General features: G+C 44.2%; 1 protein-coding gene across 1 annotated transcript; it reads right to left on the reverse strand.

The window, feature by feature from the left end:
- Window positions 1–127: 127 nt before the first annotated feature.
- rfng (RFNG O-fucosylpeptide 3-beta-N-acetylglucosaminyltransferase) lies at window positions 128–11,342 on the reverse strand. Its single transcript, XM_055021098.1, has 9 exons — window positions 11,096–11,342; window positions 8,615–9,130; window positions 7,191–7,239; window positions 7,002–7,104; window positions 6,366–6,519; window positions 6,109–6,194; window positions 4,586–4,751; window positions 3,636–3,721; window positions 128–2,464 (listed from the first exon to the last, which is right to left on the reverse strand). The coding sequence occupies exons 2-9, from the start codon at window positions 9,062–9,064 to the stop codon at window positions 2,389–2,391; spliced, it is 1,170 nt and encodes a 389-aa protein (XP_054877073.1). The 5' UTR covers window positions 9,065–9,130; window positions 11,096–11,342; the 3' UTR covers window positions 128–2,388.
- Between the last annotated feature and the right edge of the window lie 424 nt (window positions 11,343–11,766).

Here is an 11,766-nt window from a genome sequence, read left to right on the forward strand (position 1 = left end):
TTTTTGCAGAAGTCAGTCAACACACACATCTTCACTCTCCTGCTTCGATTCATCTAGTTTTAGAGTTTAACAGCAGGAAATGAGCGACCTTTTATGAACCCAGAGAAACAAAAACAGTCACTCAGTCTGAAACAGCCAGAAAGATGAAGGCTTTAATTTTCTCCTGCAGCATATAGGAACAAGAGTTTACAGAAACAGTCTGATCCACCGGCCCGCAGTGGGACGCATGCTTTTGGCTTCTATTCTTCCTGTGCAGAGGTAGCCTGTTGCTTCACACACACACACACACACCACACACCCACACACACACACACACACACACACACACACACACACACACACACACACACACACACACACACACACAGTGGGTTGTCCTCTGAGACACATGGCAGCATCAGGCTCAGAGTGAAAACAGAGTTAGAGCAGAAAAACTCCTAACCACCCATCTGCATTCAATCAGGTGAGATGAAAACCGACTTTACCACATAACCTCAGAATATGAAAACTAAAAACAAACAAAATAAAAGACAAGTACAGGTTAACAATCTGAGCCACATTCATTCTGATAGCATCAGGTCCTGATTTTACACCTTGGTTGTGAAAATATGTCCCGACTCTGTCCTATACACAAAAATACAAAATATAGTTCATTCAATTTGACATCAATACAATAATAAAATACTATATTCTACAATAGCTGATAATATAAAACATGTGACAAGAGAACAAAAGATGAAATAAACTAGAAAAAGATATTTGGCTGAATCTATAAAGACATTTCTCAGGTACAGACTGAAAGAGTGCAGGAAGATTTGATCATTTCCTTTCTGCTCCATTAACATCTGAGAAGCTATAACTCATTTATTACAAGAATCTTAAACAGTTCCTTCAACTTAATAAAACATTCAAACAAATGGTTAAAAACATCAGCCATTCATTAAACTGAAACATCTCCTCTTTATAAGGAACTGAAAATACTGAAAGGTGTTTCACATAACAGGAAAGGAGTCCAGATCAGGTTCCATCTTTAAACTGCTCTCTGTGTGTTTTCCCTGCAGATATCTCTCCTTGTCTAGAGAGGCATCTAAAGTTCAAAACAGAAAATGCTACAAGTGAAAGTCAGAGCAATAGCGAAAAACAATTATGATTACTTCTCCTGCCTGAGTTACTGAAGGTTTCAACAAGGTGGTTATTCTGTCATGTCTTCCATCAGGTCCATTAAAACATATCTGGTTCTGTGTTTCTTTTGGGTTTGCATCTTCATGTCCACACAGTAATTCTGAAGGCAAAATACTGTTCAGCACATTATTATTATCATTAGTAGTAGTAATAATATGGCCAAATAATGTGGTTGGTTAAACTCATCACATCAAATGATTTTAACCAAGTTCAACTCATTTTGATGGAACTTGTGTTAAAAGAAATGATGCAACAGGGAGATGAAGTTCTCAGGCCCAGATCTTTTATCGCCCTCATCTATGCGTTTCTTATCTTCTTGAGCTTCTGGACACAGTTTTGCTCGGTGCCATGTTGTTTCTCATTCTCCTGATATGTTTGGCCAGAGAGAGTTCCTGCATTTCCTGCAGCTTTTCCAGGCGCAACCAACAGGCTGCTGTGACAGCTGGATGTGGGATTAATCCAAATGTGATCAGGTGACATGTGAGGCTTTCATCTCTTTCTGCCATGTGCATAAGAGTAAAACATGAAACTCCTCTGTTAATTTCACCCTGAATAGTTTTCTTTATTGCTTTTATGCCTGTGCAATCAATGAACTGCTGGTGCAGGAGGGGGCGGGGCTTGATGATAATGGCTCATTCTTCCATCCAGCGCTGGCTGAAAGAACAGGTCTGGTTCTCAGAGTGGGAATGACAGTTTGGGTCAATAAACCAGAAGATAGAAAATTGAAGGGTGATTGTTGTTTTTTTCCAGGTGTGCCTAATGACTCACAATTTGCACATTTTCCATAACCTGAATTTTTTCATAACGTCTGTGAGCAAGGTGTGAAAGGTATGAGGATAATCAACAAGTATCCCCAGATTTTTTGGGTGTTTAGGTTCTCCGAGTTAACACTGCAGCTGGTTGAAGGGTTGCCTTGGCAACATACATCAGGTGATAATAATATTTAGTCAGAAAATCTCACTTAATTATGAAAAAAATGGCATAAAAATATGTACCTACCATAGTACCAGGGTGGACCCAAAAGAACAGCAGATAACTAACTGTCAACAAGCAGCAGAGAGGATTCCCCAGCCCCACCCAGACCAGGAGGAATACAGCATTTGGACCATGTCCTCACTGACATGACATCAGTCCAGGAACAGGAAAGTTGTTTTTGACATATTGAATTATTGCTGGAACACTTGGGCTGAGTGGTTTCCAGGATGTTCAGTTTGAGTGTCCAGGTTTCAACTTTGGACACCACTCAGTGTCTGGGTACAGGAGGCAGTGGACCGTCTTAAACCTGCAGGATGGACAGAGACACAAGTGTTGAGTTTTTTTCCACATTAAGAAGTCGAGCTTTAAATGTACTCAGCATGGAGTTGTGTCCAGTATTACCAGGAGTCAAGGTTTGTGCATCTCTCAACTCATGTTTTTTCAGGTGTTCTAAAAACAACTACTTTCTAAGTGAGTCAGTCAGTTTTTTCAAAAACAAAAACGTTGTGAGGGGTTAGCATGCAGGTTTGTGGTTGAATCTGACAAGTTCAAACTAAGACCTCAAAACAGTCCAAACTATAAAAGTACATTATCTTTTTTTTTCTTGAAAAATAAGGCTAAACGTTTTCCGTTTTCAGTCAGTATGGATTACTACTCAGGAGGTCTAAGGTTTGACCCCAGTGTAATGATGGTCTTTACCTTGGACTCTAATCAGTCTTTATTTTCTGCTTTTAATGGCTTCTTTTAGACTGAGGGGCTTTTCAGGCCTCAGCAGTGTTTTGTTCTGGTGTTGATTCCCTCCAGGACCCGTTCTGCTCTGAGACACGCCGACTGACGGAGGTTCATCCATCAGCCTGTTCCCAATATAGGCTGATGGATGCTTACCTCAAATCCGTAAGCATTTGAGGGGCTTACGGAACATTAAACTTGTTTAAAGGTGCATTAATCTTAGTGAATGGTAATATCTAAAGTTAATTAAACGATAAATACTCACTCTCAATATTCAAGCAAACAGAAATAATTTAGATCATTCTAAATGACTTAAAACAAAGTTTAATCTTATTTGATGTCAGGTTTTGTGTGGTGTAAATTCCTTCATTCAACTCCAGATCCAAAATGTCACATCAGTTTAAAGAAACATCACAGCATTATCCATCCATAGAACAATGTTTCTCTTTGTCCTGCGCTTATACAGTACTGTAGTGTACATTCACTACAATCAGTCTTGCTGACTTCAGTTTCTTTAAAAGTTGTAACTGAGAATCTTACCATTGTTGAAGATCTCCAAGATAAGGTTTGCTACTAGCTTTCGCTTAATCTAGGTGTTGAGGCCCAGCAGAAAACGGCTAAATGTCCCAACTTTAGCCATTGAAGAATATCAGACATGATCTACCATCCACACAGTGAGGAGGGCTCATGAAACACTCAGTTAGTTCAGAACTCTCCACAGGAGCTCAGGTTGTTTGGGTTCTGCTCACCTGGTGGGGTCTTCAGTGAGAGAAAAACCCCCAACGATGCTGACCACGTTTCTTCTGTTCTCAAAGCCTCCATAACTCAGAGTGACCTTGTGAAAGAGAAATAAGACAATGGAAGAAAAAACACTAAATCAGGAACACCCTGTTGGTACTTTTGTTTAGTCACACTTTATGCATTTTTATTAAATAAAAAGAAAAAAATACAAAATGATAATTATTAATATAAATAATTAGAAGTTTTTTGTTAGCTCCAAGCTCCTCCTTTGACCTGCAGTCTCCAGGGAGCTTATGCCTCACACCTTCCCCATTCAGCTCCTCTAGACTAGCAGCAGCAATTAGACAACACCTGGAAGAACTGTGCATCTATTGGGTTTACTAGACCAACCACAACACTCATAAGAACGGTTGTAAACAGCATCAATCGAGAAATATTGTTGTGACGAAGAGCTGAAGGCAGAGTGTTGGAAAGAATAGGAGCTTCTTAAAGAGACAGCGGCCCAGTTAAAGGTGTCACATACAGCTATGATAAAAATTCAAGTTTCTTTTAATATATGCAGCACTTTTATAACAACTGAAGGTTACATAGTGACTTGATTATACAATAAAATAATCACCACACATCTTTCTTCTTTTCACTTTCCTTTGAACCATCCACTTCTCTTATTCTCACTCATGCTCAGTTATTTACTACTGCTCCCCCAGTTCAGGCAGTTTTCTTCAGTGAGTTTTAGTTGAAGATTGTTTTTTTTTTGCCTTGCTTCAGCTGCTCATGTCCACCACTGGGCCCAAACTCCTGATGCCAGCTGGATAATTCCCAAAAATGCCACGAGTTGCTGCAATGTGATCAATTGAATTGCTCTATGTATTGTCCAACTGAAAAGTGTGCCTCATAAAGAGGCCAGAAAGCAAAATTCCAAAATGAATGAAATAGTAAGAGGTGCTTGCTAACTCACCTGGTGGAGCACGGTGGGAACGGGCAGCTTCTGCAGGTTCTCCAGGTGAGAGTGGAACAGGTGTGTGTGAGTGAGTGTGACCTCCAGCAGCGCTTCGATGATGTAGCCGATGGTGCAGTCGTCTGGGAGGCGGATCTTTTCTGCCGTGGTGATGAAGTTCCCCAAACTGAAACCACAAAATGTTTCAGCAGAACAACTCCGAAACAGCTGTTGTTTCCAAGACAACAGCTGTTTGACCTCCACACATGTTCCAGATGAATGTGTTTAATGACTGCTAATGTATCTGCAGCGATTTAGACACTAAAAAAAAAAAAAAAAAAAAAACATACAAGCCAGAAAAAGTGCATAAAGGCAGAACTGTTGTCAAGTTTTTGAAATACTCAGCAGGATTAGCTGATGTGGTCACAATGGGATTTCATAATCTGGTATTTCAGCCTGTTTGTTAAAGGACCAAACTGCCTGAAATGGATTCTGTGGTTTAACTGGACTTTGTGCAGCTCTGTCCAGAACTGCTCCAACACTCTGAACATTGTGACAACTCTGCGGTGTGAACCTTCATCCTTCTGAACATCTAGTCACAAATCATCTTAAATCCTCTCTCCAACCTGCTATCATTCAACCCACCACATCAGCGATGCAGCATCCTCTGCCCTCAGTCATCTGGGACCGAATGTCAGAATGTTCCTTATAGATTTTGATTAAACATTTAACCCATTCCTGCAGCAACAAATTCAGAAACCGAGGCAGCTTGGTTTCAACATCTGGATCTGGAATGGGCTCCTGGACCCCCGGCAGACAAATACCCACATGCAGAACATGGACCCTCAGGGATGGGAACTTGGCCCCTTTGTTAGCCCAGCTGGTAGTAAAGTCACAGAACTGGGTCTCATCCACCACAAGAACAGCATCTACTGGAGAGGAAGTGGGCCACAAGCTGAAACACTGGAGAGCTGAATGATTATGTAATATAAAACTTTCCACCAATCTGATGGCTGAGTAACTTAAATAACTGATTAAAAGCAGTAAATATATTTGTTGTTGAGTTCATGTGTCTATTTATTTAATAATCTAGGAGCAAAAATGGTTTTGAAGGAAAGTGTTTTTGCTTTTTTTTTTAAATCAATGTGTAGTTTGTAGGGATTCATTATTAATTAATTATTTTATGTCTGTGTTAGATAAACACTTCATATTCACACGATGTATGCATAAAAGAAAAAACTCAATAAAAAGACAGTGATAAAAAAAAAAATCAATGTGTAGTTTGATTAAAATGCGATTAATTGCAATCAATTAATCACAGACCTTGAAATTAATGCAATAAAATATTTTAAAACCTTCTAATCGAGTCCCACCGCTAGTCATTTTATCTTTTTTTGTCTAAAATGTCACTTCATTACAAACGTTGATAATCATCATTACATCTGCTTGTGTAGATTGTTCTATTCAGAAGAAATGAATGCAGTGTTTCTTTCTCCTGTCGTTCTGTTTCTGATGATGTTCTGTTTCTCTGACTGTTAGCCCACCTGGCCCAGGGGCTCATTTTCAGAGCCAGACCTCGACTGATGCAGAACCCTGCTCCCCCGGTGGCGAACCAGAACTTCACAGACACCTGAAATGAAGAAAATGGCAAATCAGCTGAATGCTACCAGGTCAAAAGAGAAACACACAAAAAGTCACGGCTTAAAACGCCGGCCGGTTCAAATCTGCTAACTTTAAACAGGTTTATACCTGTGATGCAGTGACAGGAGCAGGAAACTGAATAAGGTCTAAACAGACTGACCGTTCCATCGCTCTTCACCCTCTCTGCAGCCTCTACTGGGTGGTCCAGACTGGGCCGGCCCAGGTAGATGTCCTGGCTGTGATGGTATGAGGACAACAGTCGCAGCAGACTGGGCAGGATTACGTAGTTATCATCATCCACATGGCAGAACCACCTACAACACACAGAACATCAGCAAACACACATTGGTAAAAAAAAATCCTCACCATCATCAGCAACAGCTGGATGTTTGCTTCACTCTAAAACCCTTCAGACAGTCAGAGTCTAGTCCTGATGAGACTCATGTCTGAGATTAAAAGTTCAAAAAGAACTTTTAAGCAAGTATTAAACATACTTTTTATTAAATTGTAATTTCTGTGTTAAAAAAAATTATTGGCCTGATGCATCTTGCAGCACAGAGCCTGTCAGTTGTGAGCAGCAGGGAGGTACGTAAAAAAAGCAAGAAAGGACGAAAGAAAAAGACAGAAAGCAAAAAATAAAACATAAAAAGCGATAAAGAACAAAAGAGACAACGAAAGCCCAGAAATACACACATTTTTCTGTACATTTTGACACGTTGACAAACCAAACTCCAGACATTTTGCCTTCTGGTCGGAACCCTGACATCGTCTCTATGTTTCAGAACGTCTGACTCACTTCTTCTGGGACTCGATGAATTTATCGTACTCCACAGACATCTTGCAGCAAAGAGCCTGGCGGTTGTGAGCAGCAGAGCAGTTGGTGTTGATGATGTTAGTTCCTGAGGCAAAGACATCCCAGAATAAGGCGGCGTACAGACAGGCTGATGTGGTCAGAACAGCAACACTCTTCACTTCAGCTCCCTACCTGTCTTCAGCTGCAGCTCCCTGTCGTCACCATCAGTGAATATGTAGGTCTGCAACAGAGAGGGAACAAACACACTAACACCACCTGTTAAAGGGCCAATTAGATCATCTGCTGGCAATTATGAAATGATCAGAGCAAAACATTATGACCACCACAGGCTTCTCCGCATCTGCAGCCCTTTCACTTAGTGTGCAAACTTCACAAGCTGAGGCATGGAGCTGCTTGGATGCAACTAAGAGGCCACGAGATGTAAACATTTTGTGCATTACTCATTTTGACCCCAGTCTCTTGTATGCAGAGAATCTGATTCTGTTTTCCATATTCTAATAAGAACGAGAGATGAGTTGAGCATCTTGACACGATGAATTACAGACGACCCTGGATATGACCTTTCACCATGGTAAACAAGTATCTGTGTTGCACCAACGGCAAAAACATTGATGCTTATATATTTAGAGACAAATATTTTTTGACTAAAATAAAAAAAAAGATCTCAACGCAACGCTGAAGATAAAAGGGGAAAGATTCAAACTGTGGACCAGCATTTATGAGAGAAGTTAAGTTCAACCAGCTGTCGTGGAATCAGATGTTAATCATTTCTGTAATTGCTCCAATATGCGACCCTCTGCACATGGAGACTGCCATAAACAGCAGTGGAAAGACTTTAAATGAACTGTCAGTAACAAATCTTCTTTTTACTGTTGGCATGCAGACCCGGCTGCTCTCTGCTGGTGTGAGCAGTGTGTGTGTTTGGGTGTGTTCAGAACTTGGTGGGCCAAGGAGTCAGAGAACAAACATAGCAAACTGCTATAAATGCAGACTGCATGGAGTGCTGGCAATCACTCTTCCTAGCTCCACCTCCTTTGCTCTCTGCTACTACAATTTCTTTCATAGACGCATGAGGCGTTGCTTTTCGAGCTCTTCCTGCCTGCTTCATCTGGTCTGACATGAACCAGTTCTATTTCATCCTTACTGACCGCCAGAGGGTGGTGCTGAAAGCACTGAATGTTCTCTTTGCTCATGCACCGTTCGAGCAATAATACCAAAAGAGTCACACCTGTGACCTATCGGATGATCAATCAGAGGCTATATAGCATGACGTCATCCGATGCTCTGTTCCTCTTTTCTTCTCGCGTGCGGTTTGCTTTGTATGGCATCGGCTTTTTGGATCTTTTCACTAGGCTGGCCCGGTTTTACAATGTGAATGTAGCGTCCTCCCATCCTCTGGACCAGGTTCTTCTGGGCCTTCTCAGTGAGGTTTGTGCTCAGGATTCCTTGTGACATCGCTGGTATTCATCATTCAGTGCTTTCAGCACCGCCCTGTGGCGGTCAGTAGGGATGAAATAGAACGAAAGTTATGTATGTAATATACTGACTCCTCATTTCTCTCCAAATGATTTAGCATGCCCAGCTGCATCACTCACCTGTTCCTTGGCTCGGGACACCCAGGTCTGGATCAGCAGCTCCAGTCTGGACCTGTGATACTTCCTAGTCGTCTTCACTGCGATGAAAATGTCTTTCAGCTCAAGGTGGTCAATATTCCTAGGTCCTGATTCCACAGGTCTCTTGGGAGAGGGAGTGTCAGTTCTAGCAGCTGCTCCTATGACCTCTGAACTCCTACTGAGCCCTGTGGCCGTGTGGGTGCCGCCAGCGCTGGCGGTACCTGTTGGTAGGTGGGCATGGTGAGTCTGCTCTGCTGTGGCAGACTTAGCGTGGGGTCGGGGCTGAGGCGGCTCCAGCTGACGGGTGGGCGACTGGAGGGCCGGGATGAGCAGCAGCAGCAGGGAGCAGAGAGCAAGAGAGAACAGGAAGCAGGACTTACTGACGCCCACCGAGGCTATGTGCATCCTGGCTGGCCAGTGGGGCGGGGTCATCAGCCTCCAGGGCTGCAGTCGCTCCCAACACCGTCCTGGGCGGGCATCATTCCATCACATAGAAACCTGCAGGGGGCAGTCAGAACTTTCACTCAAAGCAACAATGATACTGTAATAATACAAAATGAGTCGAAGATTGCTTCGACTGAAATAACAATAATCACCACTGTCATTTATCATGATCGGTATTTGCAATTAAAAACACTTTGCATCCTGAATTGCTTGTTCTGAAAGCAGGAATGTTAGTTGCATTATTAGTTGAGCTCACGTTCATAAATAATTTTAGATATAACCGTATTTTTTTAAAGTATTATGTGTTCCAGACACATAGTGCCTTTTTTTAGCACAGTCAAGTAACTGTTACCTTCAGTTGTTATATCTTACCTTATCAATATTAAACTTGAATTTTTCCAGTGAGCGACATGAAAAGCTGTTTCTATCCTATTCTATTCATTTAAAAAATATTCCAAATTAGCATTCTTTGCTGCTCAACATTTGATATTGTGGTTTTGTAGTTAGCTTTTTATGAGCAGCATGTCATTTAACCTTTGTTCAATAAGCAATGACATTGGTATACTTTCTTTCTATATTGTAATAGATCAATCCCCAGAATTTAAAAACTATATAAGATGAAATCATGAATAACAGAGCATAAAGTATGTGTGTTGTCTGGCTTTGACTAGTAGGGTAACTCCTAACCCTGCTGTAGATGTGTAGTTCAGATACAAAATCTAGTTTGAAAATGAGTCCCATTCTGTGTGAAGGAGGCAGCGGGGGCCACGGAGAGGCAGCGGGGGCCACAGGGAGGCAGCGGGGGCCACGGGGAGGCAGCGGGGGCCACAGAGAGGCAGCGGGGGCCACAGAGAGGCAGCGGGGAGACAGCGGGGGCCACAGGGAGGCAACGGGGGCCACGGGGAGGCAGCGGGGGCCACAGAGAGGCAGCGGGGGCCACAGAGAGGCAGCGGGGGCCACAGAGAGGCAGCGGGGAGACAGCGGGGGCCACAGGGAGGCAGCGGGGGCCACGGGGAGGCAGCGGGGAGACAGCGGGGGCCACAGGGAGGCAGCGGGGGCCACAGGGAGGCAGCGGGGAGGCAGCGGGGGCCACGGGGAGGCAGCGGGGGCCACAAAGAGGCAGCGGGGAGGCAGCGGGGGCCACAGAGAGGCAGCGGGGGCCACAGAGAGGCAGCGGGGGCCACAGAGAGGCAGCGGGAGACAGCGGGGGCCACGGGGAGGCAGCGGGGGCCACAGAGAGGCAGCGGGGAGACAGCGGGGGCCACGGGGAGGCAGCGGGGGCCACAGAGAGGCAGCGGGGGCCACAGAGAGGCAGCGGGGAGACAGCGGGGGCCACGGGGAGGCAGCGGGGGCCACAGAGAGGCAGCGGGGGCCACAGAGAGGCAGCGGGGGCCACAGAGAGGCAGCGGGGGCCACAGAGAGGCAGCGGGGGTCACGGGGAGGCAGCGGGGGCCACAGAGAGGCAGCAGGGGCCACAGAGAGGCAGCGGGGGCCACGGGGAGGCAGCGGGGGCCACAGAGAGGCAGCGGGGGCCACGGGGAGGCAGCGGGGGCCACGGGGAGGCAGCGGGGGCCACGGGGAGGCAGCGGGGGCCACGGGGAGGCAGCGGGGGCCACGGGGAGGCATCACCCCACTGAAGCAGACTCCTTTAAAGGTTGTCCTAGGCATCATGGGGCAGATTTCTGTTAACTTTACCTGTTTAATGGTTTCAACAGATAAAGCTGACAGAAAACTATTTCAGAAGTTTGCCACCACACTGGAAACCCCTGAAGAAGTTACTGTTAAGTCAACATAGAGACCTTCTTCTTCTTGGCTCTATGAAATTAAAGGAAGTCATTTCCGGCTCTTTAAATGGCGCTTTGGAGCCGCGGCAGCGTGATTCCAAATAATCCCTGATCCCAACGAAGTAATGAATCCCAAGTTATCCTGGGTGATTTTCAGGTTCAATAGCAGGAAGAGTAGAACTCTGAACAGACTCTCACAAAGTGGAACAAAGAACAACATCTAGTAGCAACTCACCCTCATCAGGTCTTTCTGTTTGACACGATTCGGAAACAGAGAAGCAGCAGAAACGAACAACAACCCGAACAGCCCCTGAGTTCTAAACGGCACCAAACAAAGAACGGAACCGGAGCCAGTGTGTTCCTTCAGGTTCTGCAAACCGGGCCTCTGGACCCAGACACAGCCGTCTGTCTGAGGACAGGACAGCAACAGGGACAGAAGACGAGTTATTCTTCCGAACTCTCAGACACACATTCCTAAAACTCGAGCTGCATCCGATGAGGTAAAGCAAATCCGGTTCAAACTTTCAAAATAAAACAGCGATTCTGTTTGTCAACAAATAAAAGCAGACTTTTATAGACGGGGATTGCAGCTCCATATAAGAGTATGAGTCACCTGAAATCAGTTGAAACTACAATATTCTTGTTATTAGAGCCTACAACTCTATGTTGTATTTCTTCTGTTAATTTTTGAACAAAAAAAAAATCTGGTTATTATTGTGCAGCTTCTGTTTTATCATACACGTTGCCTTATTATTGATGATTGATAGAAATCACTGAGCTGCCTATAGACCTAAAAAGGTCTGTGCTCAGACCTTTGTAGAGCTCTGAAGCAGAGCAGACGATTACTCATTAAAACTTTGACCTCATGCATTCAATGTTTCTACCTCAAGTCACCACCAAGTTCTA

Source organism: Poeciliopsis prolifica, unplaced genomic scaffold (genome assembly GCF_027474105.1).
Source record: "Poeciliopsis prolifica strain line A6 unplaced genomic scaffold, Auburn_PproV2 SCAFFOLD074, whole genome shotgun sequence".
In the NCBI taxonomy this organism is placed as follows: Eukaryota; Metazoa; Chordata; class Actinopteri; order Cyprinodontiformes; family Poeciliidae; genus Poeciliopsis; species Poeciliopsis prolifica.